Genomic DNA, 23,396 nt, shown 5'->3' with positions numbered 1-23,396 from the left:
ACAGCTTGTTTTTAGATAGCATTGCTTTATTCCCCCCCACCCCACCCAAAGTCAGGTTACTCAAAACAAAGTTATCTAATTCATAGCAATGTTACCTCAAGGCTATGATTTAATTAATAACGTGATCGTTGGAGATTTAGCTCAGATGGATAAGTTTTGGGCTTCTAACTTGATCATTTGACTTCCACAAATCTGCACTGTAGCTGTAGGAATTCTTTGAGGCATTCTGCTGATGGTACTCTGGGCACTAGGAAGAGCAACAGCAAGCATAAATTTGGCACTGATTCACAATAATATTATATATTTCAGTTCACATTTACTTTCTCTGGTTTTTAGAAATCCATGTCTGGTTACAGCAGATCCAGATCCTAATTGGATCTTGTTTGGTGGTATCCAGTGCAAAGCAGTTGCACAACTGTGCCAAAACCATGTAACCAACTTCTTTCAGCTTATATCTGGCACCTGAAAACAGTGGCATGAATCAGTCTAGAAAGGGGTGAGTCATTCAAGCCACTTGATCGAGGCCTCACTTCACTGTGCAAGCAACCCAAGTGCTCAGCCATCAATGAATCACTGCCCAATAAGAATCATTCCAGGAAAGCATTCTTGCAGTGGCTGCTGCTGAACAACAGGTAGATTATACGCAACTCAAGAATTGCATCTTAATATTCTCTCCCAACACTGCAAGAGATGTTAGGGCCCATCTCAGCCCTTGGGCTAGGAAAATGTCCTGGGCGAAACCAGTCCAAAGGTGAGCTGCGTATTTTTCCAGTGCACTGCCTTCTCTATACAAAACTGGGTGTACAAGGACTGCTCTGTTCCAGCGCCCACACATACACTGTATCAAATGAGTGAGGACACCAACCCAAAACAACAATAGTGGTGGTTTGATTCTTTATAAGGAACTGCGTCCCGTAGCGCCACAATCTGGCACCCTAGCATATGGGAGGGGGAGGCTAGCGCTGACATAGGCAACTATGGTGTATCATCATTGACACTTGAAAGCAACATATCTAGCATGCTGTTGCCCTGAAGATCATTGTTTCACTAGAAATCTGGATGCATCCTTTGGCTTTTTGATGGACACGGGGTCCTGGTATCAACAACTTAATTTAAACCCGCCTGTCTTCCCCTCAGACATCAGGTAATGCTACTAACAACTTTAACAGGTTACTGGAACCAGTCCTCCTTGTACATGGAGTAACTACCTACAGGTCAAAGACACACACGCATATATAATATATGTAAATTCTCGTATTTTTTTTAAAAAAACAAGAAGTTGATTGTAGGGATGTTATGAACTTGCTTTACAGAAGACTTTGACCTGGTTTGTATGATCACCACAGCTTAAACCACAACATGTCATGGGCTGTTTGAGGGTTGCTTCTCCCTCAAACAAGCCATGTTGCCTGGGCTTGAACAACATGATAAGCTGTGCCCAGGCAGGTAATTAGTCAAGTGGTACCCAGCACACGCCGTGGTTTAAACAACCCACCATGGCTTGTTTAAGCCACAGTGATTCTGCGAACCGGGTCATTTCCTGCATAGCTCTTGCCATTCAAGACTGGTTTTCACATGCAAGTAGCTACTTCTTCTTTATAAGGTACACAGCTGCATGTTGAGACATGTTTATCTGAATGGAAGCCGTATGCAGACACAGCTGCAACCATTATCGTAATCGTGATCATCTGCTGTGATCATCACAGAAATTGGTTTAAATTTCTCCCTGGCTTCCTATTGTGTACTAGTGCTTTTTCCATGCAGTTGTGTACACAGCTGCATGTTGAGACATGTTTATCTGAATGGAAGCCGTATGCAGACACAGCTGCAACCATTATCGTAATCGTGATCACCAGCTGTGATCATCACAGAAATTGGTTTAAATTTCTCCCTGGCTTCCTATTGTGTACTAGTGCTTTTTCCATGCAGTTGTGTATCCAAGTATGCCATCGCATAGAGAAAATACAGCTTGAACCAGTTATCAAGACTCTGCTGATATGCAGCACAGCAAGTTTTAACAAATCCCAAAGTTACAAAAAAAAAGGTTGTATTTCTGATTGTCTTGCTCAATATGATTTGGCACAATTAGGAGAAACATGTACATGTACCACAGGAACACTTCATATGTTCAACATACATCATCTCAGGCTCCCAGCTAGGATAACCAAAATGTCTATATATTTTAACAATACAATTTTAGAAATCTGAACAAGATTTAAAAACATGCCTTGAACATGCAGCTTAAAAGGATAAGGGAAAAGAGATACCTTAATTAGAGGCATTCAAAAGTCAAGCACATAATCAGCGATCCAACCCAGCGTAAGATCCTTCTACTTACAATGTTTGGTATAAAAATACTTGTTCTATCTCTTGCTTTGCTTGAAAATACCTTTTCAAACCAGATGTTCACTCATGCTTTTTAGAATTTGCACTCTTCCTTAAAATTTTATACAGTGTAGAAGAGGAACGCATTATTACTACTCAATATTTTTTTTTTTATTTCTAAGGAACAGATGTGTGATAGAGGCTGTGGCAAAGTCTTGAAGGAATCCAAGCTTGTGTGAGGTTTTTCAAGCCTGTAAGAAAAAGAAGATACATCCATTAGGGGCGGGGGAACCTATCCAGCTTTTGGAATGGGGAGAGACTGGAATACCTCTGGATGTAGGTCTGTCAAAACACAGCAAATTAACCCCCTAGCCCAGGGGTGTCAAGCATAAGGCACAGGGTCCTCCATGCGAACATAGCCAAGAACCTTGCTAAATCAGGTAAGACAGTGAAAAGTGGTGTGACCCACCTCATTCTGCCCACCTCAGAATCTGGGCAACCAATACATGACATCCCTGTTCTAGGCCATCTCTAAGTCTAGAAAAGAACCTTTAAAAGCCAAAGAACAATGTGTGAGCATAGAGCACAACAGAATACAGGAGGGATTAAGCTATGTATATTGTTTAGCTCATGTCAGGGATTTTTAAACTTTGTTGTCCTGTGAGCCTCTGTTTAGATTTGCCTGTTCTTTGCAAACCATTCCCTTTCCTTAAGGGACTTTGAAAGGCTTCCAAATTACATTACAACTTCTGCACACAAATGCAGCTGTGTTCGGTACTGCAATCAAAAGAATGAATACAAGAGATGAAGTGAAAGGGGAAGCGTCGCTCTGTGGCTTTGCTCGTTTTGCTTCTGACCCCTGCAGATTGTCATGAGGAACATAAACAGAATCCTGCTGAATTAAATCAAGCCTCCATCTAGGCCAGCATCGTATTTTCAGCAGCAGCCAACGGAGGCCTCTGGGGAACTAACAACTAAAAGGAAAACTAGTGAAAAACTGGGTTATGCTTGATACAGTCATTTTTTTTAACACAGCAGAATTTTTAAAAGGCTATGAAGCGCCCAAGACAAGAATGGAACTATTCAAACCAATCCACAACAACAACAGGCAATTGTCTCTCTAAACAGTTTTAAAATTTGTTCTGTTTTACCATGTACATTTGCTGCTCTTCTGAATTAGTGCAGTAAAACCAAGCATTCAGTAGCACCTAGACGGAGGGTTGTTCAGGTATTATGAGTTTCTACAATCTATGGCTTTAAAATGCCCATCAGTGCTGCTTTTAAGTAGTGACTTAATGCATTCCTGTTTCACTGCCAGGACAATCACTGTATACATGGGCTTCTTGGGGGAATGTCTGAATATGTGCCTTGGCAGTGAGAGGTATGCATCTAAACAATTCTAAAACAAAAAGTTACATCAGGCGTTAGCAGTTTGCTAATTCAATAGGTTTCAGCTCAGGCACTAAACCAAGCGAAGTTCTTAATGCAGCCAAACCTTGCACAAGCACTTGCAGAGCTAACAAAGGCCTTCAGAAGCTATGCTATATATTAATAACCCAATAGCAGTAAACTGGTGGTGCACAGTGCCTCTGGCAAAATGTCTCCGTGCAAGGTGTTTCTGACTAGCATCGCCAGTTTAATTTCTGCTAAGAAAAATGCATAGAAACCACATTACTCAGCAGTGGCTCTGGAGCAACAATCATGACAAAAAAAGGGGAGGGTCCAAGGCCATGGAGCAGTATCTGATCTTGCTCACAGGCCAGTGAGACCCGTTGTTAGTACTACGTGGAGTTACTGCTTGGTAAAGGAACTGGAAACAAGCAAAAATGTTTGTTTCCTGAAAGGGGCAGGCCTACAGAAGTGTCCTGTTATGGAAATGAGCATTTCTGCTCATTTCAGGGCTTGCTTTACAAACCACTGTGCTAGCTTTGGCTCCTACAATGGAAAAAGTGGGTGTGCAGCAGCAGTATAGGATACTGCCCTTTGTTTACACTACTTATTTATTATTTATTTATTTAGAATATATACCGCTCCCCATTGAAAAATAGAAAATAGTATTAATAGTAATTAATACTTAGCTATTAAGACTGTTCAGCTCATCCAAATTAAAGGTTATTTTCATGACTGGGCCTTGACTTACCCACCACACTGTAACTTTGAAGATGAAGGTAAGATACCAGTAGCGACTTAGGAAGAATGCATTAATACCCACAAGACAGATTGTAGCCGCCATCACACACCTGGTACCTGTGACAGGAAGATACACGCACCATCAGAAACTCTAAAGCTTCTTTCAAATGTAACGGGTAATATGACAAGGACCACCTCCAAGGCTATTAAGGGTGGATATGAAATCTCTTTCAACTGGCAACAAGGTAGGTGCCCAACAAGAGACAGGTTGTCAGAAATACCACCATGATCTTCCTCTGAAAAGTCTATAAAGTTTAAATCACAATTAACTAATATTTGCAACAAGTTTTACATTTGTATTTATATGCCAGCATTATTCCCCATACCTGAAAGCAAGAGATAGTGAATAACCCAAGGCCATCCAGTAAGAGCTACTTTAATACATGACATTTTTCTTAACTTGGAGATCTCTACATTGTAACTTACAAAAATTCATAGTTTCTTTTCTTTGAGTACACTGAATAGACAAGTGATAAAACCAGAAGCTGCCCAATCTAGGTATCCACAGTAAAATGAAGTCTTCACACAATGCTTCATATTTGACCAACGTATGTGTTACGTGGAGATTATCTCCATATAGGAGAAATCTCATGCATGAGATTGAAGACATCTCACAAGCTCAACACAAAAATCTGCTGCAAGTTAACTGTAGCTGAAGTAATTGCGTGCCAGGAATAGAAGCATTGGTTTGACCTGGGTCCATGTGAGAGGTGTTATAATTTCAGGATGAAACTGTACTGAGCCCTGGTTCTTGACAGTAGCTTTGAAGAGTGTGCAGACTTTGCCCTTTTGCTTTTGGGGCTTTCCCTCCCTTGTTCTCTTCTTGGCTAACATCACCTCCTTAGCAGTCTTCCCGCTTATTCAAGCTTCAAGAGCACCATGTATGCCAAGGATGCAGTAGTAGCAACAGTTCAGCCAAGGGATGAGGGTGAGAACACTCACGAGCTACCAAAGTCCCAATTATGCTGAACCCCTGTAAGTATTGTTTTAAGAACCCTTCCCATTTTCAGAAGTTGATGCTCCTGATCTGTTTAATAATGACGATGGTAATAAAAATAATTAGAAGCCTCTTTTCACTCATCTGACAACAGCCCAGAGACACAGTGATGTAGGTGTTCCAGAAAATTTGTACAGGGTTATTTGCATTGGAAAATTTTCTTATGCCCTACAGAGTGATCAAATTTGGCATGGTTATTTTACTTGTGTAAACGCTTTTTTTTTTTAAAAAAAAAGTACCCTGTGTCCAAGTACACACACATATTTGACCTGAAAGCACAGTTGATATGATTTGAATGTTATATTATGTAAAAATACTTGTAAAAAATTAAAGACGATCGTGGGTACTTCCCTTATCTTGTTTAAATTTAATTTTAAAAAGGTACTGAAAACTAATGACATACTATGTCAGCAACTGAAGAACTGTGCATGGTATGTTGACAACTACTCTTCTACAACCTGAACCTCCCGCTTGCGTAATACTGTATTTACAATTGCCACCCATTCATAGTTACCAATGAACTGGTGAAATGGGGAAAAAATCCCATGGAAAACAAAGCATTAGAAACAATTCTACCCCACATCACTGCTCCCCCCCCCCCCACGACCCCCAGCCCTTGTCTATTGTTTCCAACAGTGGCCAACTAGATGCTTCTAGGCGGCCTGCAAGGCCAGGGTTCTTCCTCTGTTGCTTCCCACTTGCAACAGTAGGATTTCTGAAGCATTTTGCCTCTGGAGGAAATCCCATTTGGCAAATCCATAGAGAAGAGGTTTATCAATGGCTAATCTTTCCATTTAAGACCTTCTAGGCTAGGACAGGTAACTTGTTGAGTCCCACAGTGAACCGGAGTGCAGACACAAAGATGGCCTACAGCATCTGAGAGGGGACAGTGTGCACTGTCTCAACTTGTGGGTAATTCTGTACTGCTTTAACTCTTCTAGCTATTGTATGAAACAAAAGTCGGAATATTCCAGCCGAAATTAAGGGTGTTAACATTCCTTGTGTTTCAATGGGAAAGCTGAAATTACATTTTAAATCAGCAAAAATGCTGAATGTAAGCTAAATTGTGCCATTATTGGTCAACTATGAATTGTACTCCTATTTCTCCAACTGCTGGGCACCACTGAGGTGGAGCATTTTATCCTCCTAGCCAGACCCTGTGAGTCAAATGAGTAGGAACAGATGTGGCAGCAGTCAGAAGTAGCGCTTGCCCACAGAAATGTTCCATGGCTAGGTAAGCAGGCCGCTCGTGTACTAACTCTACATGCAAATAATCCAACTCTTGGTCTCAGCACTTAAAAGAAAATCTTATTACTTTCTCTATCCCTCAAGGTTCATACGGAACAATAGGGCGCATAATGTACATTAGCGCGTTTCTTTTTCCACTGTGGTTTTGCTATTGAAGCAGCCAGGATGCTGCGCAGTGGTTCTCAACCTGGGGCGCTCCAGATGTGTTGGACTACAACTCCCAGAATGCCCCAGCCAGCTCTGCTGGCTGGGGCATTCTGGGAGATGCAGTCCAACACATCTGGAGTGCCCCAGGTTGAGAACCACTGTGCTAAGGGAACGGTTCCCAAATATGGCTCTCTGTGCATCTCAGTTCTTCTGGTCAAAACGCTCCTTATTTTGGAGGAGGTTGGAGAGGAATCCACAAGTACTGAAATCTCATTTTTGCACACATGTCTCTCTCACAACTATGCTGGTACGAAAATAACTTATTGGCATGCTCACTCTTCTCTACAATGACAGATGAACATTAAGATGTAGAAAATAAAATCACTGTATAGGGAAAATGGCACTTGCTGAGTGTTAAAGGAGAGCCAGTGTGGTGTAGCGGCTAAAGTGTTGGACTGGGAGTTGGGAGATCCGGGTTCTAGTCTCCACTCAGCCATGGAAACCCACTGGGTGACTTTGGGCCAGTCACAGACTCTCAGCCCAACCCACCTCACAGGGTGGTTGTTGGGATAAAATGGAGAGGATTATGTACACCGCCTTGGGTTTCTTGGAGGGAAAAAGGTGGGGTATAAATGCAATAATAATAATTTTTAAAAACCCAGCACAATTCATTATATTCTACTGTTAATCATGCACAATGAGGTCTAAAAAAAGAGTAAACAGCTGATTTGATGGTAGGGAAAGAAGGTTGTTGAAACTGGAGAGCTACCACCTTTGCTCACTTTAACGTAGATGTTAATTATCACACACCCCTTGAAGCTGAGCAATTTCAAAACATCCCTTGAGGGCAAGTGATGGGTACTGCTCAGTTTTAGAATAAAATGGAAGATAGTATGACAGCTAGATTAACACTCCTAATACAATGGAATACTGTAGCTGGGGTATTGCAGCTAGGAACATGGGGGTTCCATCAGGTAACCATTGTAATTCTACAAAATATAACAGTTACCTTCCCATGACTAGAAAGCAGTGGCCGTATTCCCAGTGCAGAGGAATAGAAAGTGATGGCTGCCATGGCACACAACCAGTATAATCATGCTCTCCAGTTTGTGGTAGATTTTAGATGTAGGATTAACAGAAGTTTAAGATGCTGGAACTAAATCCCCCCCCCCTTTGCAAGTTTTGCACATAAAGATTAACTTTCATTAGCATAATCTACCTTCAAATGCTATAGCTTCTGTTTATCAGGTTAAAAAGAGGAGGAAGTATCACACATCTGAGATTCTAGAAGGGAGCAATGCAAGCCTAGTAGTAGAGACATCTTTTGGGATTCAGTTTAGTCAAATCTGTCTTTGAAGTAGTACTCTGACACAGAGGCTGAATGGTACCAGGGAGAGACAGGACTTTCCTACTCAGCCATGAGTAGGCCATTAGGTGGCCTTGAACCAATTGCGATCTCTCACCCTAACTTACCTGACAAGGAAAATTAGGCTGGGGTGGGTGGGGGGAAGGTTGGCAGTACAAGGACTATGTACATCATAGTAAACTCTTTGGAAGAAGTGCAGGATAAAAAGAAACTGTTGAGGCTGTCTCTTCATTTTCCTCATTCATTCATTCATTCATTCGGACGTTTGTAATCTGCTTTTCTGTCCAGACATTGGACGCCCCCGCCCCCAAGGCAGCTAACAGAATACATGCAACCAATAAAACAAAACAGGCACACTAGCTAATAAAATCATAGTCATAGGAAAAAAGAGGAAAAGGAGAACCAGTCAAAACCAGCCAGTCAGAGGAGCTGGGCGGAAGGTTTTCAAAGAGTGGTAAAGCACAACCAAGGTGGTGGTCTTATGGCCCTCCTAGGGCAAAGGGTGGATGCAGCTGTGGAGGAGGCCCTCTTATACACTCCTGCCAACTGAAACTTGGATGGGGGCAAGGCACAGAAGAGGCCCTCCCAAGCTGACCGGCAGGATTATCTGAGAGATGGTTACCAGTGGAGGATGGTGGCTCTGATGTCAGTAGGGCAGTGAATCCATTCTGGGTTTCAGTCAGAACTCTCAAATAACTACCCAAGGTGCTTTGAGGCCTTAGAGCCCTGACTGGAGGAACCCAGAGTGGATGCACTGCCCCACTGACATTGGAGCCAACTAGTCTTCACTGATGGTTAGGGTATCCTAATTCCAAGCGGTTTCATCTTGTCACTCGCTTCTTCCCCACTCCACCCAATATAGAAAGAAAAATCATGCCTTTTGCCATAGGAAAGGTTTTGAGATGGGAGCAAGAAATCACGGGCCAAGGACCTTCCTCCTCTCAAGAGGCTTGCTGGCTGTGATGCCCTGCGCATTCCTCTTTAGCAGCTGAATTGGGCTCAGGGCCCAACTTGCTGAGCCTTCCGCTAATCTGTTTTTGTCAAGCAGTGGCAGAGGTCTGGACAGGAAGTAAGACCTGTTTCATCATCATCCTGTCTGTCCTGACTTTCCCTCTGCAATTGGGAACCAAGGTCATTGTCTTTCTGTTTTCGTTGACTCTTGTTCAAGTTTTGTGAGTTGTTTTGTTAAATGTCTCTGCAGAAGTTCTAGATCTTTGCAGATTTTCTCCACCCCTGCTTTTATCATGGTCACGTTGGTCTTTGTCTAATTGTTCTCAACAGAATACTGCATGTAAATAAGGTATTTTCTATCTGTGCCAACGTACACGCTAACTACCACCATATATCCTTAAAATTCAAACAACCCTATTAAGCAGTTATTGAGACTGACCCATCTCACGCACATGACAAGTCTTCACTCCCACACTTTGTTCTCACTCTTTGGCCCCAGAACTCAGAGGGCCTCTGTGATGCTGAGGATTCTTTCCTGCCAGCCTGATTTGGTCAGGCTGAGCCACCAACGGAGATGACAATGTCTGCCCTGCTGGTCGCTCAGCTTGTGGCTAAGCAAAAGCTGCACAAGAGATGCTCCAGAGACCTGGTTCTTAAAACTCTTCTGGAGAATCTTGGGGCTTCTTAGAAGCTTATCAGGGGCTCCTCAATGAGGAAATTGGTAATAGTGCATGACAAATAGGATCTGCAAGAAAATATGGCAGCATCATGTCTTCCTGTTCACAGTGTTCAACCCAGCCAGTCATGCCCCACTCCATTCCTCCTCCCACCCATTATCCATTTCTCACTTGCCACAGACCATATTTGTGTGTTTACTGAGTATGCTTAGTCCTCATTAGGTGAAGGGGGGGGCTTTTTCACCACCATTGGGATTCCCCCCTAATTTTTATTCTATTGCTGCAAGCTTGCCGACACCTCCCTCTTGTTTCGTAATAGCTCCATTCTGATTGCACAGCCATGATACCTCAGCACCCAACCTCACTTTCAGTATGCATGGTTGTTCCTGAACAACACATTGCCCTCCACTCATCAACTTTTGCAACCAGAGAGTACGGGAATGTTCTAGGGGGCATGCAGTCCGCACAGTGCAATGATGAAGTCCAACAGGTATAGCTGGAGAACATCCTGGCTGGAACTGAGTGTGAACCTTAGTACATGCTCCAGAATCCCCTGCAATGCACAGGGGCTTCAGGGCAGGTCGGCTGATATGAAAAAGGTCCCCTTGTCCATAGAAAACTTGAAAATTACTGCCTAGAGTAATCAGAAGCACGGGGCTTGAAGTTCTACCTGGCCTCCTGGGACCAGGATCAACATTCAATTCTGCAGGGGACAAACTCCATTCTTCTTTCCAATCTGTGCAGCCACACAGCCTCAGTCCTTACTGGCTTCCTCTGCAGTATTATGACCTGCCCTTTCATCCTCACAATCCTTGCCCTTTAATAAACCCGTGCGTGTGCTTGATTTACAACTCTCCAACCTTGACATGCGGTCAGTGAAGTTTTCGTTAATTTTTAAAAACAGATTTATTTGGCTAAAAATGACAAAAGTAGGCAGGGAAGATGATGGCTGTATAGCTCCTTTTAGCTTTGGAGAAACGCAGCAAGAGGCTGCATATTCGTTGTTTCTCTTTTCAGAGGGTCAATAGAGCTGTTGGTAGTTTATGCAACATGAACCTTAGGTAGTTTTACCACACACTGAACTATCCAGTCAGACTTTGGGCCAGTTCCAACGATGAAGAGAATTCTCAAGCGGTCTGGGTCTTGGGCTCTGGCACATAACCTCTCCCCAACATACCACAGGGAAAAGTAACAAAGTGGGCTCTACTGTGAAGGCATTATTTACTCCCCGAAAAGAATGGAGGTAAGGTGATGGGTTATCTCATATTTTAATCTTCTGAGCCTCATATTTAAATTCAACCTTCAAATGAGGCTCTGTTAAGAGAAGCTGCTACCTAAGGCAAGATAGACAACTATAACAAGGAACAGGGCCTTTTGGGTTGTGACACCTTGAGGAAAACCCTTCCTAGACAGGCCTGTTTGGCCAGTTCACTACAGATTTCTATGCAGCGAAGTCAAAACTTCTTGTATTTACAACGTTTTTAAAACCGTCTGATGGCTGTAGATTTTAGAACTGCTGGCTAGGTGCTAACAATCTTTTATTTTAATGATTTATGGTGTCAGGATTTAATTTTAACAGTTACTCCTGTCAGCTGACACATCCCCACCCCACCCCACCCTCCATTCATCAGACTGATTGGGTATAAATATAAATAGCTGAATAAGGTAGAGTTTAAGGTTGAATAAGCTAGAGCTTCGGCTCTTGGGCGGTATAGAAATGCAATAAATAAATAAATAAAATAGAGTCCTGTTCTTCAGTTATTTTCTCCCCATGGGGAGAAACTTGAACACCCAAGAGATATTCTGAGAAGAACTCTATCTAGTTTAAAATGCCTGAAGACGTTTCATGTTCACATGAACAAGTACTTAAGTTTAACAAATCCTTAGAACAAATGTTTAACTATTTCATAGTCCTCAGTGAAAGGGGGTATAAAGTGATCATGCGAATTATCATGGAAATTTAAGAATGTAAATGACCGGAACCAGCAACGTAAAGAATCTCCTTAGTAGCTTCTCACAAAACAAATTCCCAGGATTTAGGGTGGAAGGGCTCATAACTTGAAAACAGATTTTGAAAACATATACCATACACATGCTTTAATTGCTCTATCTTTCATTTCAGGAGCAGTGAGCCCCCAAACGTAGCCAAGGCCCTGCATGGCAAAGGCACTGGGTAGGTCTCATGTCCACCAAAGCCCAAATACATCGGCGTAGCACAGCACAGCTCCTGAGAACGGAAGGAAACACATCTCCCTCCAGATGTGGAGATTATACCTGACACCCTGGCCCCATCCACAGTGCAGAGCCATGGGGCTACCAGACTAATAGCTCCATCACACTGGGGGTTAACACGCTCCCTACCTTCCCTTCTCAGCCCGTGTTTTCCTTCCTCAAGTTACTTCCTCTTTCAAAAAAGAGGAAGTACACAGTTCTAATGGTGCTGCTTCTCCTGTACACAGCAGGAGAGAGCAGCAATTCCAAGTTTTAAAAAAATCAGACTTAAAGAGGGGCTTTTTAGTTGCAAGAGGAAGGCCAGAAGGGGCGGAAGGCGCACACGAGGCAGACAACACCACGGGAGAGACCTGAGCAAACTCTGTGAGTGCCCAGTAATGAGCGTGCAATAAAACGCTCGTCGGATGGAGCTTTAAAGCTGCCAAATCATGGAGAGCGAGTAGGCTGGAAGCCCAAATGATGAGCCGTGCAAATACATGCTAATGCAACCTGGGATACATTTCCAAGTTCCCGTTAGCAGAAGGATCCTTAGGATGGCAGTTTCACACTCCCCACAGCCAGCTGGAACTGGATCTTACCCTCCTGGATTTGCAACACTGAGAACATACAGACAATTTTATTTTTGTGACAAGCTTTGGCTGCTCCACAACGTTGCAAAGCAGCCATTATCAACACAAAACCACCTGTGTTTTGAATTAAAGTTTATTCTACCAACCCGAATAGGTTGAAGTATGTTAGATTTGAAAAAAATAGATCTGTTATCTGTGTTTGCTAAAAAGACGAAGAGTTCTACTTCCTTACACTTGCCAGTTTTGAAAAGGCACTAAAGCTCTAATAACAAGGCAGTAATACATCGCCTCGACACTGCTTATTTTAAGTACATATTTTCTGAAAGGTTTGCAACTTAGGAACATAAGAAGAGCCCTGCTGGATCAGACTGAGGGTCCATCTAGTCCAGCACTCTGTTCACACAGGGGCCAACCAACAGTTGATCAGGGACCAACAAGTAGGACACAGTGCAACAGCAGCCTCCCACCCATGTTCCCCAGCAACTGGTGTATATAGGCTTACTGGCTCTGATATTGGAGATAACACATAGCCATCAGGACTAGTAGCCGTTGATAACCTTCTCCAGGAATTTATCCAACCCCTTTTTAAACCCATCCAAATTGGTGGCCATCCCCACATCTTGTGGTAGTGAATTCCATAACTGTGCACTGAGTGAAGAAGGACTACAGAACTCTTTCCTGGTAGAGAGTTGGAAGTTAGTTTCTCTCAGAAAGGAGATGGTGGGGCTGGGTAGGAGAAGACAATGTTTAGCAACTAGTTTGGAAAAACTAACCTCGACTACAAGAGAAGCAGAGGATGGAAGTAGTCCCAGGCCTTGCTTACATCAATCCCAAACATGAAGCAGAAAAGAGAAGCAACAGCAGCCTTCGCACTCCCCCTAGTGATAATCTAGAGCAGTTTATTTCCCATCCACTTACACAGTATTCAGCAGAACTGACGGGACTTCCAACCCTGAGAAGTAGCCTCTGAGGGAGGGAGCCAGCGCATCTGAAAATGACAGAAAACCAAACGTGAGAGACAAGAATCTGAAAATGCCAAAATCCTTGAGAACCATCATGGTCTTCAATCTTTTCAGACCAGGACTCACCTTCTAATTCCAAACCGCAAGATGAACCCTGTTTATAATTTGTATATATTTATGCATTTCTATATTTTTGAAATGTATATCCCACCTTCTTGCAGGTGCCTCAAGGCAGCTGACAAAGCAATGAAGTTAACAATCAAACAACAGGCACAACAACAAAGCAGTACTTAAAAACAAAATTTAAAAAATCAGTAGTAACAATGAGCCAGTAAATAAACGTCTTAAAACAGAACCCAGTGCTGGGCCAGTATGTTGGACTACAACACATCTGTTGTCGTACAAAACATCTAGGGGGCACCAGGTTGAGGAGCTGATAGAGTCACTATTTCAAAGTTCAGCAGAGCAATCAGGCATACCTGGAATGGGGAGGAAAATGGCAGAAACAAGTACTTTAAAGAGTAGAACTTCTCCTATGGGTGTGTGTGTGGGGGGGGGGGGAACCTTCAGCACTGTTTATTGTTTTTCTACTTATTCTAGTTCCTACCCCACTCCCATCACCTAAGAGGCAGATGCATGGTCTCACCTGACATGGACGGTTTTTGCAAGAATTTCTGCCAACATACTATGCTGTACAGAACTCACTTCATGCATCGCCTCAGTAAACACAGAGGCCCTTTTAAGGTTTTACTTTTAAAAAACAGCGAGACTTCACCAGAGAATCCGTTCTAAAACAGATGATAACACCCTACTTGTTTTTTCAGTGAACTACGATCAGCTCTACTTAACCTGGAGGTCACTGCTCTCTAAGTGATGGAGACATTCACGATGACTGAATTTCAGAACTTCAAGAGCAGTCCTGCATATGCAATTTGCATGGAATCGATCACTGGACAGTTCACCCCAGGAAGGAGTTCTCTCTCAGCCGTGCCCCTTCCATCTCCTCTTTTTCTAACTAATGTGAAAGTAATCATTTCTTGCTCTGAAGGATGCAGCCATTACTGAATTCAAAGTCACATTGTGGTTAGGTATCTAATTTCAAACACACTTGTATAGAGGGTTAATTTCTAAAAGCTATAAACATATGGGTCCTATGTAAATATAATAATGAACAGCAAATGAACACTCGAGATGTTTCTATCCCGCCTTTCAACTTGAAAAGCATTCTGGACAACTTACAAAACTAACAAAATCCAACCCAGCTAATTTTAAAACGCCAGGAAAACAGCCAAGCAGATGTTGTCGTCTCACCCCCCACAGACAGATAAAGAAGCAGAGCACAACAAGGATCTTGAGCGCCATTAAAAGCTCTGGTGAAGAGCATGGATTCATGTGGGGCCTCAAAGACAGTCATGATGACGCCAGGCACACATGACTAGGGAAAGAGTTCCCAGCAACTGATCCTGAACACGGCGGCCCTTCCAGACTGTCTCCACCCCACCCCTTTCTTCGTCCGGCAACCAAAGAAAGAGTACGACGTAGTGCCGTCACCTCACCACCACCACACACATCCTTCTTTATTGATTTACGAAGACGTTGCTTCTGATGGGCCCTCAAAGGAGCAGGCAAGCAGAGCACCCCGAGGCCAGCAGAAAGATGCAACGAGTGACCAGAAAAACAAAGTAATTTAAAAACTGATCTTTGAGTGGCAGTAGCTACACCCTTTTACTGCTCAGCAAACCAGGACAGGTTTAGAAAAAACAGCATCAGACTTCGTTCCCTAGAGGGGAAAACTCCATGCCTACAAATTAATTGAAGAAAAAGAGGTTTTGCTCCTTTGTTGTAAACTTATCCCCAAAATGTCTGGCCAAGAGATTGTACAGACCTCAAGTAACTCCCATAATGCCTCAGAGCTGTTCCACGCAACCCCCTGCCACGGAGTGTAGATTCAACAGGGAACCGCGGCGAGTCTTGGCTCTCTGGTGAATGTAACTGCCCGACACAAGTGTTTTCAAACATGTGCTTGTCTTATTCACGCTTTAGGGGTACAGAGCCTTAAAGGGCACACAGAACAGAAACGGAGCCTCCCAAGTCATCAGCTGACGCTTTCCCACTCATTTTCACTGCAGAAGTACATAGAAGAAACATAAACATGAGACACCTACCCCTTGACCACACACAGTATTGTGGCTCTGGGTCCATCAGGCCATTACAAAAGGAGTAGTGCTGGTTCTGGACCTGGAGGAGAGGAGGAGGAGAGGGCATCGCTCCAGAGGGAGACTGGATGTAAGGAGAACTTTCCAAGGAGAACTTAGGTAGTCCAGCCTTCCCCAAGCTTGTGCCCTCCAAATATGTTGGACTAAAACTCCCATAATCCTCCAGCCAGTATAGCAAGCCATGGGCAATTCCTGGATTAATTGTGGGTTGTTTAACCCCTCAACCACCGAGAGTTCCATGTTCAGATGTATTACTGGGTTGTTATCTGAAAGTGGAACTGACTGACACGTGGGAGGTAGTATGTTTGCTTGCTCCCCCTCAGCCATAGTGATTCCTGGATTAAACAGAATTTCTGTTATGTACAAACTGGGTCAATGTATTATCCACAAGGATACCAAGTTCCTTTTTCTGGTTTGTCACCACCAGTTCAAATCCCATTAATGTATTAAATGTTTGGCCCTAATAAGCACTACTTTGTAATGATTAACACTGGCACACAACTATGGTATAGCAAGATTAAAATGTTAAACAATTAAGATCAGAGAATGTTTCTTGAAGATGATTTCTTGTGATGATCATTCTCCAGGATAGCCCATTTTAAATTGCAACTTTACTTTAATCCACCGGAATCAATGGAATCAATGCCATCAACTAATTTATGTGGGTCACAGCACAGGTATGCTTCATGTTTTAAAACTGTCATAGTGACCTATTCTGTACTTAGCCTGGAATGAGGTCATGCATTCACTGTGTAATACAATGTACCTGACTTCCCCCCCCCCTCCACTGCAGCTAATAGCGTGTGTGTGTGTGTGTGCCTGTTTAAATCAGTGAAATGGCACAGGAAGGATTGGATTAACCCCTCCAATAATCCAGTTCAAACTCTTGCACCAGACATTGGGAGACAAATCACAGATTTCCCATGTCACATGTAGTTTGGTCCTGAAATCCCTTTAATTGAAGATGTGAAAAATCGAAACAGAGAGCTTTTGCAAGCAAAGTATGTACTCAAAGCCAAAACCATAGCCATCGAACTGTAGAACATCTATATTCAACTCATGTAGTTATGGACTGGATTGCCACTTCATGTTAGCATAATTCTCCCAAGTGATAGAAGATTCAATGTTTAAGTTCCACTGGTGATACCTGCCCTGAGTCTGCCTGCCTGATACGCTCAATAAAGACAAAAGATTCAAGCTACAATCCAGCACACATTAGTCACAACTAAGTCCAATTCTATTGTTTTCAGTGAGAATTAGGGCCTTGCTAGACCTGCCGGATAAGCCGGCAGGGAGGAGGGGCGACGGTGTGCTAGAACTAGCGCGCGCCATCTCCGGCTTCTACACGTAAGACGCGAAGGGGCAAAGGGAAGCCCCGTGGCGTCGGCCATTTTTTTTTTAGTTAAAGGGTCCATGTGCGCTGGAGAGCCGCCGGAGAAGGTAAGTGGGTTTTTTTAAAAAAAATAAAGCCCCCCCGCTCCCCCTGCCCCTGATCCCCCCCACAATTCCTGATGCCCCCCTGCCTGCTCGCCCTCCCCCCATCCCCGATGCCCTGTCCCCCGCTCTTCTTCTCCCGCCCCCTTGCCATCCCCGATGCCCTATCCCCTGCTCTTCTTCTCCCGCCCCCTTGCCATCCCCGATGCCCGCTCTTCTCCCCCCTCTCCTGCCGGGTCCGGCCTTCCCCCGCGGCCCCTATCTCCCCCCCTGGAATCCCCCCTGGCCCGATGGGCACAGCGCTCGTATGAGCACTGTGCCCAGTCCGTGGCTTCTCCCGGCTACTCGCGAGTAAGCGAGCAGCCGCAAAAAGCCACAGACCCTGCTAGACGTTCTGCAGCCCCGGCCTCAGGCGAATTCGCTTATGCCGGTTTAAGGGAGGTTTTAGCGCGGCCTGACCCCAGATTCCCCTGTGCGTCATCTGGATGCACAGGAGGGAAACCGGGCCTCACATTGCGCTAACGCCTCGTCTAGCAACCGCCTTAGTCGTCACTAACTTTGGCTGGATTGCACCCTCAAAGTTTTCTGGAGTCTCAGACAAGTCTCCGTTTGCTTCAACAGTTCACTGATAGGTATGGACAAACACAAACTCAATTTCTAGGGCTGTAAACCAGTTAAAATAAGAATTTGCCTTTTAACTGATTTATCAGTCAAATAAACTGAAACAAACTTCAATATAAGTGTATTTGAAATACTAAGGGATAACCAGTAACAGCTATCAACATCTGTAAAAAGGAAAGATAATATTTTCTCCTTACAGTAACACACCAATCCAACACACTTTAAAAAACTCTGACAACTGTCCCTTTTAACTTGCAGACCAATAACAAAACTGGCCCTCCTTAATTCATCAGCCAAGATTTAATTAAACTATAAATTAAAGCCCTTTATTATTAAAAAAAATTAGCTGTCCCCTTTGCCTTGCCAATGGTTTTATGGAAGAGGACAATGTGTAAGTGTTTTGGGAGGATTACTGGTGCACTGAATGAGAATGGTAGTCTTTGGCAATTCACACATGCAGGACGCCAACTGCTGCTAATCCAGGCATACTAGCAGGTTCAGCATACACAAAGCTGTTGTGCTCTAAACTCAAAACCTTCACAATACAGAGAGTACCTCTTTGTTGAGTTCAGCTCTCCCATCTTCTGCTGGATGCATCCTACAACTGCTAAATCAATTTAGGATTCAGTGGCTTGGAGTACTAGAAGACAACACACAACACATTTAAACGTGACCTTTCCAACACTGGGATTAGTGATACATGGCCTGCCCTATCAACAACCACTGACTGCAGCCCAATGCTCTTGAATAGGAGCTTTGCCAAAACTGGCTTTGACCTAGCCCCCAAAATATGTTATTGAGCTTATTTATTTATGTATTTATTTTACAATATTTATATACCACTCCATATCTAAAATAGATTCCAGAGTGGTGAACATAGAAATGAAACAGTAAAAAGATAAAAGGAATAAAACAGCCAATGAATGTATTTTCAATTTAAAACAGAATACCAATAAAAGTGGTGGCTGGTCAATTGAGGAATGCTTCCTGGAAAAGAGTTGTTTTCAGGAGGCACCAGAAGCAGCATAGTGTTGGCCCCTGCCTGACCTCGAGGGGCAGGGAATTCCGAAGAGAAGGGGCCACCACACTAAAGACTCTTCTCCTAGTGGACTCCAATTGAGTCAGAGGCATTGACTGAAGGAATTAGGACAAAGTAGTATTTTTTTAAAGCTGTAAACTTTGCCTATGCTGGCTGGGGATGATGGGAGTTGTAGTCCAACTCATCTGAGGGGCACCAGGTTGACAAATGTTGGCCTATACTAAATTTGCTGCCTACTGTCATAAACTACTGTTACATGTGGGAGCCATTATTTGAATGAATCTTGGAGCCATGGAGTGACTAAAGTGGTTTAACAAACCAAACTTTCCTGCACACACGATCTGTAGCTTTATTCCTAACAGCAACTATATAATACAAGCGGTCTTCTGGCATATTTCTGATTTGGCCCTTAGTGCAGATTCTGCTTCATTTGCATTTGAGCACTTGCATTTGAGCACAAATATAAACTATTGAATACATCTTCTACTTGACATGTTATCAGTCCAGCAGCTAATGTTTTTTTCCCTTCAAATTTAACTTGGAAAGCTACAATGCTGACCTGATCACTCCTAGAGGGTAAAGGCAAGATGTAGCTTACCTGTTGCCATTAGCTACAAAAATGAATGTGAAAAATGGGTGCTAAAGCTGCTACCCAGGAAATTCCACCTCCCCATGCTCAGCATCAGTAGGAAGCCAGCCAGCTGGAATTCTTGTCACCCAAGTAGACCTGGGATGGGGGAGAATCACAGCCCAAGTACCATAATATGCCTGGTCTGCGGAAATCAGAAATATATATATATTCCTCATTAGCTAAATGTTTAGAAACTGCAAATTCTAACCTTGACGAGTTCGTTTCCTCTCCTAGAATAGCTCAGCAGTGAAGGATTAAGTTTGTTTAAAGCAGAAAGGAAGAGGAAGAATAAAAAGAGAAACTGACATAAAAGTGGCAGGTTTGAGAAGACACAGTTCTTTAAAAACGGAGAAGTCCAAGAAGGAAAAGCAAAATAAAGAGGAAAAAGGCAAGAAAGGGAGAATTTCAAGCCCAACAGGAACTCTGCTTGCAGCCAAACAATCTCCAATTAATAACAAAACAAAAAACATCCCCTCCTCAACGGCTTCTACGAATATATGTAGAAGCACAAAGGGAATCAATAGGGGTCCTGCACTACCTCACGGAGAGCCCTTGTCCTTTGCAATGGCGATGCAGAGAAGGAGCTGCCTTTTAAATTCCTGCTTGGCCTCCACGATGCAAAAACGGGAGGAGAAACGTTCACTGTTTTAACTTTTGTAAACCGCCCAGAGAGCTTTGGCTGTGGGGCGGTATATAAATTTAATAAAATAAATAAATAAATAAAAGCATCCAAGAAAGGTGCAAAAAAAGGGGGGGCGAGAAACGGGTTCTCAAAATGCTGAACTTTTAATTTTTTAAATATTTGGTTGAGAAGCCCAACGCGTTTCGGCCTGTATTTTTGCCAGGCCTTCCTCAGGGGCTTGTAGGAAGTAGTCTGCAGAGTTCTTGACAACAAAATGTCTTTCACTGATTTATTAGTGAGGCCTGCCGGAAGAGATCAGTCTTTATTCAATCAATCCAAAGTTTATTGTACTTTGTACTTTTATGTTTATTGTAGGCCATGAAAGGCATCTTGTTGTTAAGAAGAACTCTGCAGACTACAACCCCCTGAGGAAGGCCTAGAAAAAATACAGGCCGAAACGCGTCAGGCTTCTCAACCTAATTTTTTTGCATCCATGATGCCCAGTCAGCATTCCATCGCTCCTCTGTTCTGGGCCACAGGTGTGTGGCACTGGGCAGTATGGAGGTCTGGGCCACCCTGCATGTGCCCCTCCCTGCAAGCAGCAGACCTGCCACTCCCCAAAGAGCCTAACACGGAAGCCTTCCAGCGATGCTCGCCACAGAATTCTTCTAAACTCGCGCGATGTACCGAGCTGCGCGGCGCGAGTGTTCGAGCGTGTAGCAGTGCGGGCCAGACGTACTCCTCAGCGATTACCGCCATCCATATTTAATTACTTTCCCCCCTTTGTTTGTTAATTTTTAACTAGGGTACGCCAGCTCTCAGGGGCCATTAGCAGTCCCAAGCAGCAAGGTTCAGTGAGCAGAAAAAGTGCTTGTGACAGAACATACATTACTTGGCATTCTTGCCTCCCACTTTGCCGGAGAGGTGTGGAGCTTTGGGGGATTATTTTCAGCCTCGTGCTCGCAGTCCGCCCCACTGCCAGTCGTGAATAAAAGATAGTGTTCTATTTGAAGCTAATTTTCCTTTTCCTCCCTGTCAGAAACGGTTTCCCTCAAGCTCTGGTTCACATGCTCGTTTATTTTTCCCAAGTTTACAAGCAGTTACTTTTATTTCTTTTAAGAGGAGGGGAAGGCCGTGGCTTGGGCCTAACTAGTCAGCAACTGTTCACACAAGCAGGACCTGGGAACAAATACAGCACTTTCCTGCTCATCTACCCCAGCAATTCGTATCCAGAGGCAGCAATTACCTGATCCTGGGGGTAACATATAGTTTTTAGGACGTTTTAAGGATGTTTTAATCATGTATGCCATGTTTTTAATCAGTTTTTAATGTATTTTATATTCATTGTTGTTCCCTGCCTTGATCCAAGTGGAGAGGCAGGTAAGAATTATTATTATTATTATTATTATTATTATTATATTATTATTATTATTGCTATGTTGACCAGTAGCCATTGATAGTCACGTCCTCCACAAATCATGCTCTATTCTTCCAGTCCAGCTTTGTATGTTACATTAGCACTGCCTGACCAGAGAAGGTCAAAGGAGAATATTCATCATTGTGACCCCTGCTACGGCCGTGGCCACTCACACTATTCCTGGATTGGTGTTTTACAGCCTTGCCCTGTGTCGCCACTTGCAGCCCATTTAACTTAAACAGGATGGAAATTGGCCTGTCCAAGGTGTTGGCAAAGAATACCGTGCCAGCTTCACCGTTCGTATACTATAGGTTCTTAAAATTGTGGGCCAGACAACCCTGGATTCACTTTTAAGTGGTCCCTGAGACCATGAAAGCAAGAGCCAATGTTGAAAATGCAGTTTGCCTTTTCAACTATGCGAGCAATAGAACCAAGAGAAGAGAATCGGCTTTCGGAGTGGGAACCACTTAGGGAAAAGTCATTTATATGTTTTACTTATTTATCATTAATACTTCTATACTGCTTAATATAATAAAATTCCTAAGCAGTTTGCATACAACATTATTAAAAACACAGCATTAAAATATACTATTAAAAACAATTTCAGTTACACTGACAATAAGAGCATCCTGTCCCCCACATGGTAACTTATAGGAGCTTATAAGAAGCTGTAGTGAACTATGAGGAACAAGAAAACTAAAATAGTGGCGCTGATTTCAACGAAATTTAATTACCACTACAGGAAATAAAAACACACCACACAACCAATTAACTACAGCTTCATGCACCTAACAGCAAAGGACTGGCCTCTGAAACCAAGCCCTTAGCTACAAGCCCTTGCCAAGGCCTACCATTCCTTCAGAAAGCTACAGCTCTGAGATGCACTGATTCAGGGCATCTCTAACATGAGCGATTTGTTGCACACTCATGATTGGTCACTCATGGAAGTTTGCAGGTCCTTTACATGACGCCATCAACCTCCGGGACATCTCTCGAGCTTTTACCCGACAATTTCACTTTAAAAACAAAAACAATGGAGATAATGCAGTATTTAATATAATCATGGGATTAATTCTGCCACAAGATGATGCCGTTTTCATTGAACTTTATGGAACATTGCCCAGAAGGGAAGTTTCCAATTGCAAATCATGTGTTCACTGTCTAAAGGAGCCAGTAGTGAACAGGGAAAAACCCAAGGAAAAAAAACCTGGTAAGGATGTAGCTATTTTTCCTTAATGTAGAGATGCTCTCAGAGAATTTGACCCCCCCAAAAGCCACACACAGACAATGCCAGCCCTCACCAGGGAACACACCACTGTGACAACAAAGTCACAGCCAATGTTTCATCACTTTTTACCTTGTGGACAAGAAAAATAGAATTTAAACCACAGGGAGTTGCTGTGTGCTTTTAGAAACATACACTTGGACAAACTACTTCCACTATAAGTATAAAACCTGGTTAAGAGTTTGGGATTTTAACATCAGTTGTTTTATCAGGTCTCAGTATCTCATTGTAACTGTTTTTAGCTGTTTAAATTGTTTTAAATGTTGTACGTTAAAGGTTTTTTTTTTTAATTATGCTTTGTAATTTTTGTGAACTGTCCCAGAAGGCTTTCGCGATTCAGCAGTACAGAGATAAAAATTTAAAAGCACATAACGTAATATAACCTAACATAAAAAAGAGGTTGACTGTCCTAGAACTGAGGCTGGACTTTGACTCACTAGGAAGCAATCTGCTTCATCAACTGTAGA

At 43.1% G+C, this 23,396-nt stretch overlaps 1 protein-coding gene across 3 annotated transcripts in view; it reads right to left on the bottom strand.

Moving 5' to 3' along the window:
* Nucleotides 1–2,510: 2,510 nt before the first annotated feature.
* The window catches only part of RBPMS (RNA binding protein, mRNA processing factor), a 105,369-nt gene continuing 84,483 nt past the window's right edge, over nt 2,511–23,396 (bottom strand). The window contains exons 7-8 of one of the 3 annotated variants that reach the window (XM_063129046.1): nt 13,621–13,690; nt 2,511–2,576 (exon numbers count right to left, since the gene is read on the bottom strand). In XM_063129046.1, the coding sequence (XP_062985116.1) occupies nt 13,628–13,690 (63 nt within the window). In that variant the 3' untranslated portion in view covers nt 2,511–2,576; nt 13,621–13,627. Of the gene's footprint in view, nt 2,577–4,402; nt 4,573–13,620; nt 13,691–23,396 lie in introns of those variants that run through there. The other 2 variants (XM_063129045.1, XM_063129047.1) reach the window with 2 other exon arrangements.

Source organism: Elgaria multicarinata, chromosome 6, assembly GCF_023053635.1.
Source record: "Elgaria multicarinata webbii isolate HBS135686 ecotype San Diego chromosome 6, rElgMul1.1.pri, whole genome shotgun sequence".
Taxonomy (NCBI): Eukaryota; Metazoa; Chordata; class Lepidosauria; order Squamata; family Anguidae; genus Elgaria; species Elgaria multicarinata.
This window is presented reverse-complemented; position numbering and strand designations above follow the sequence as displayed.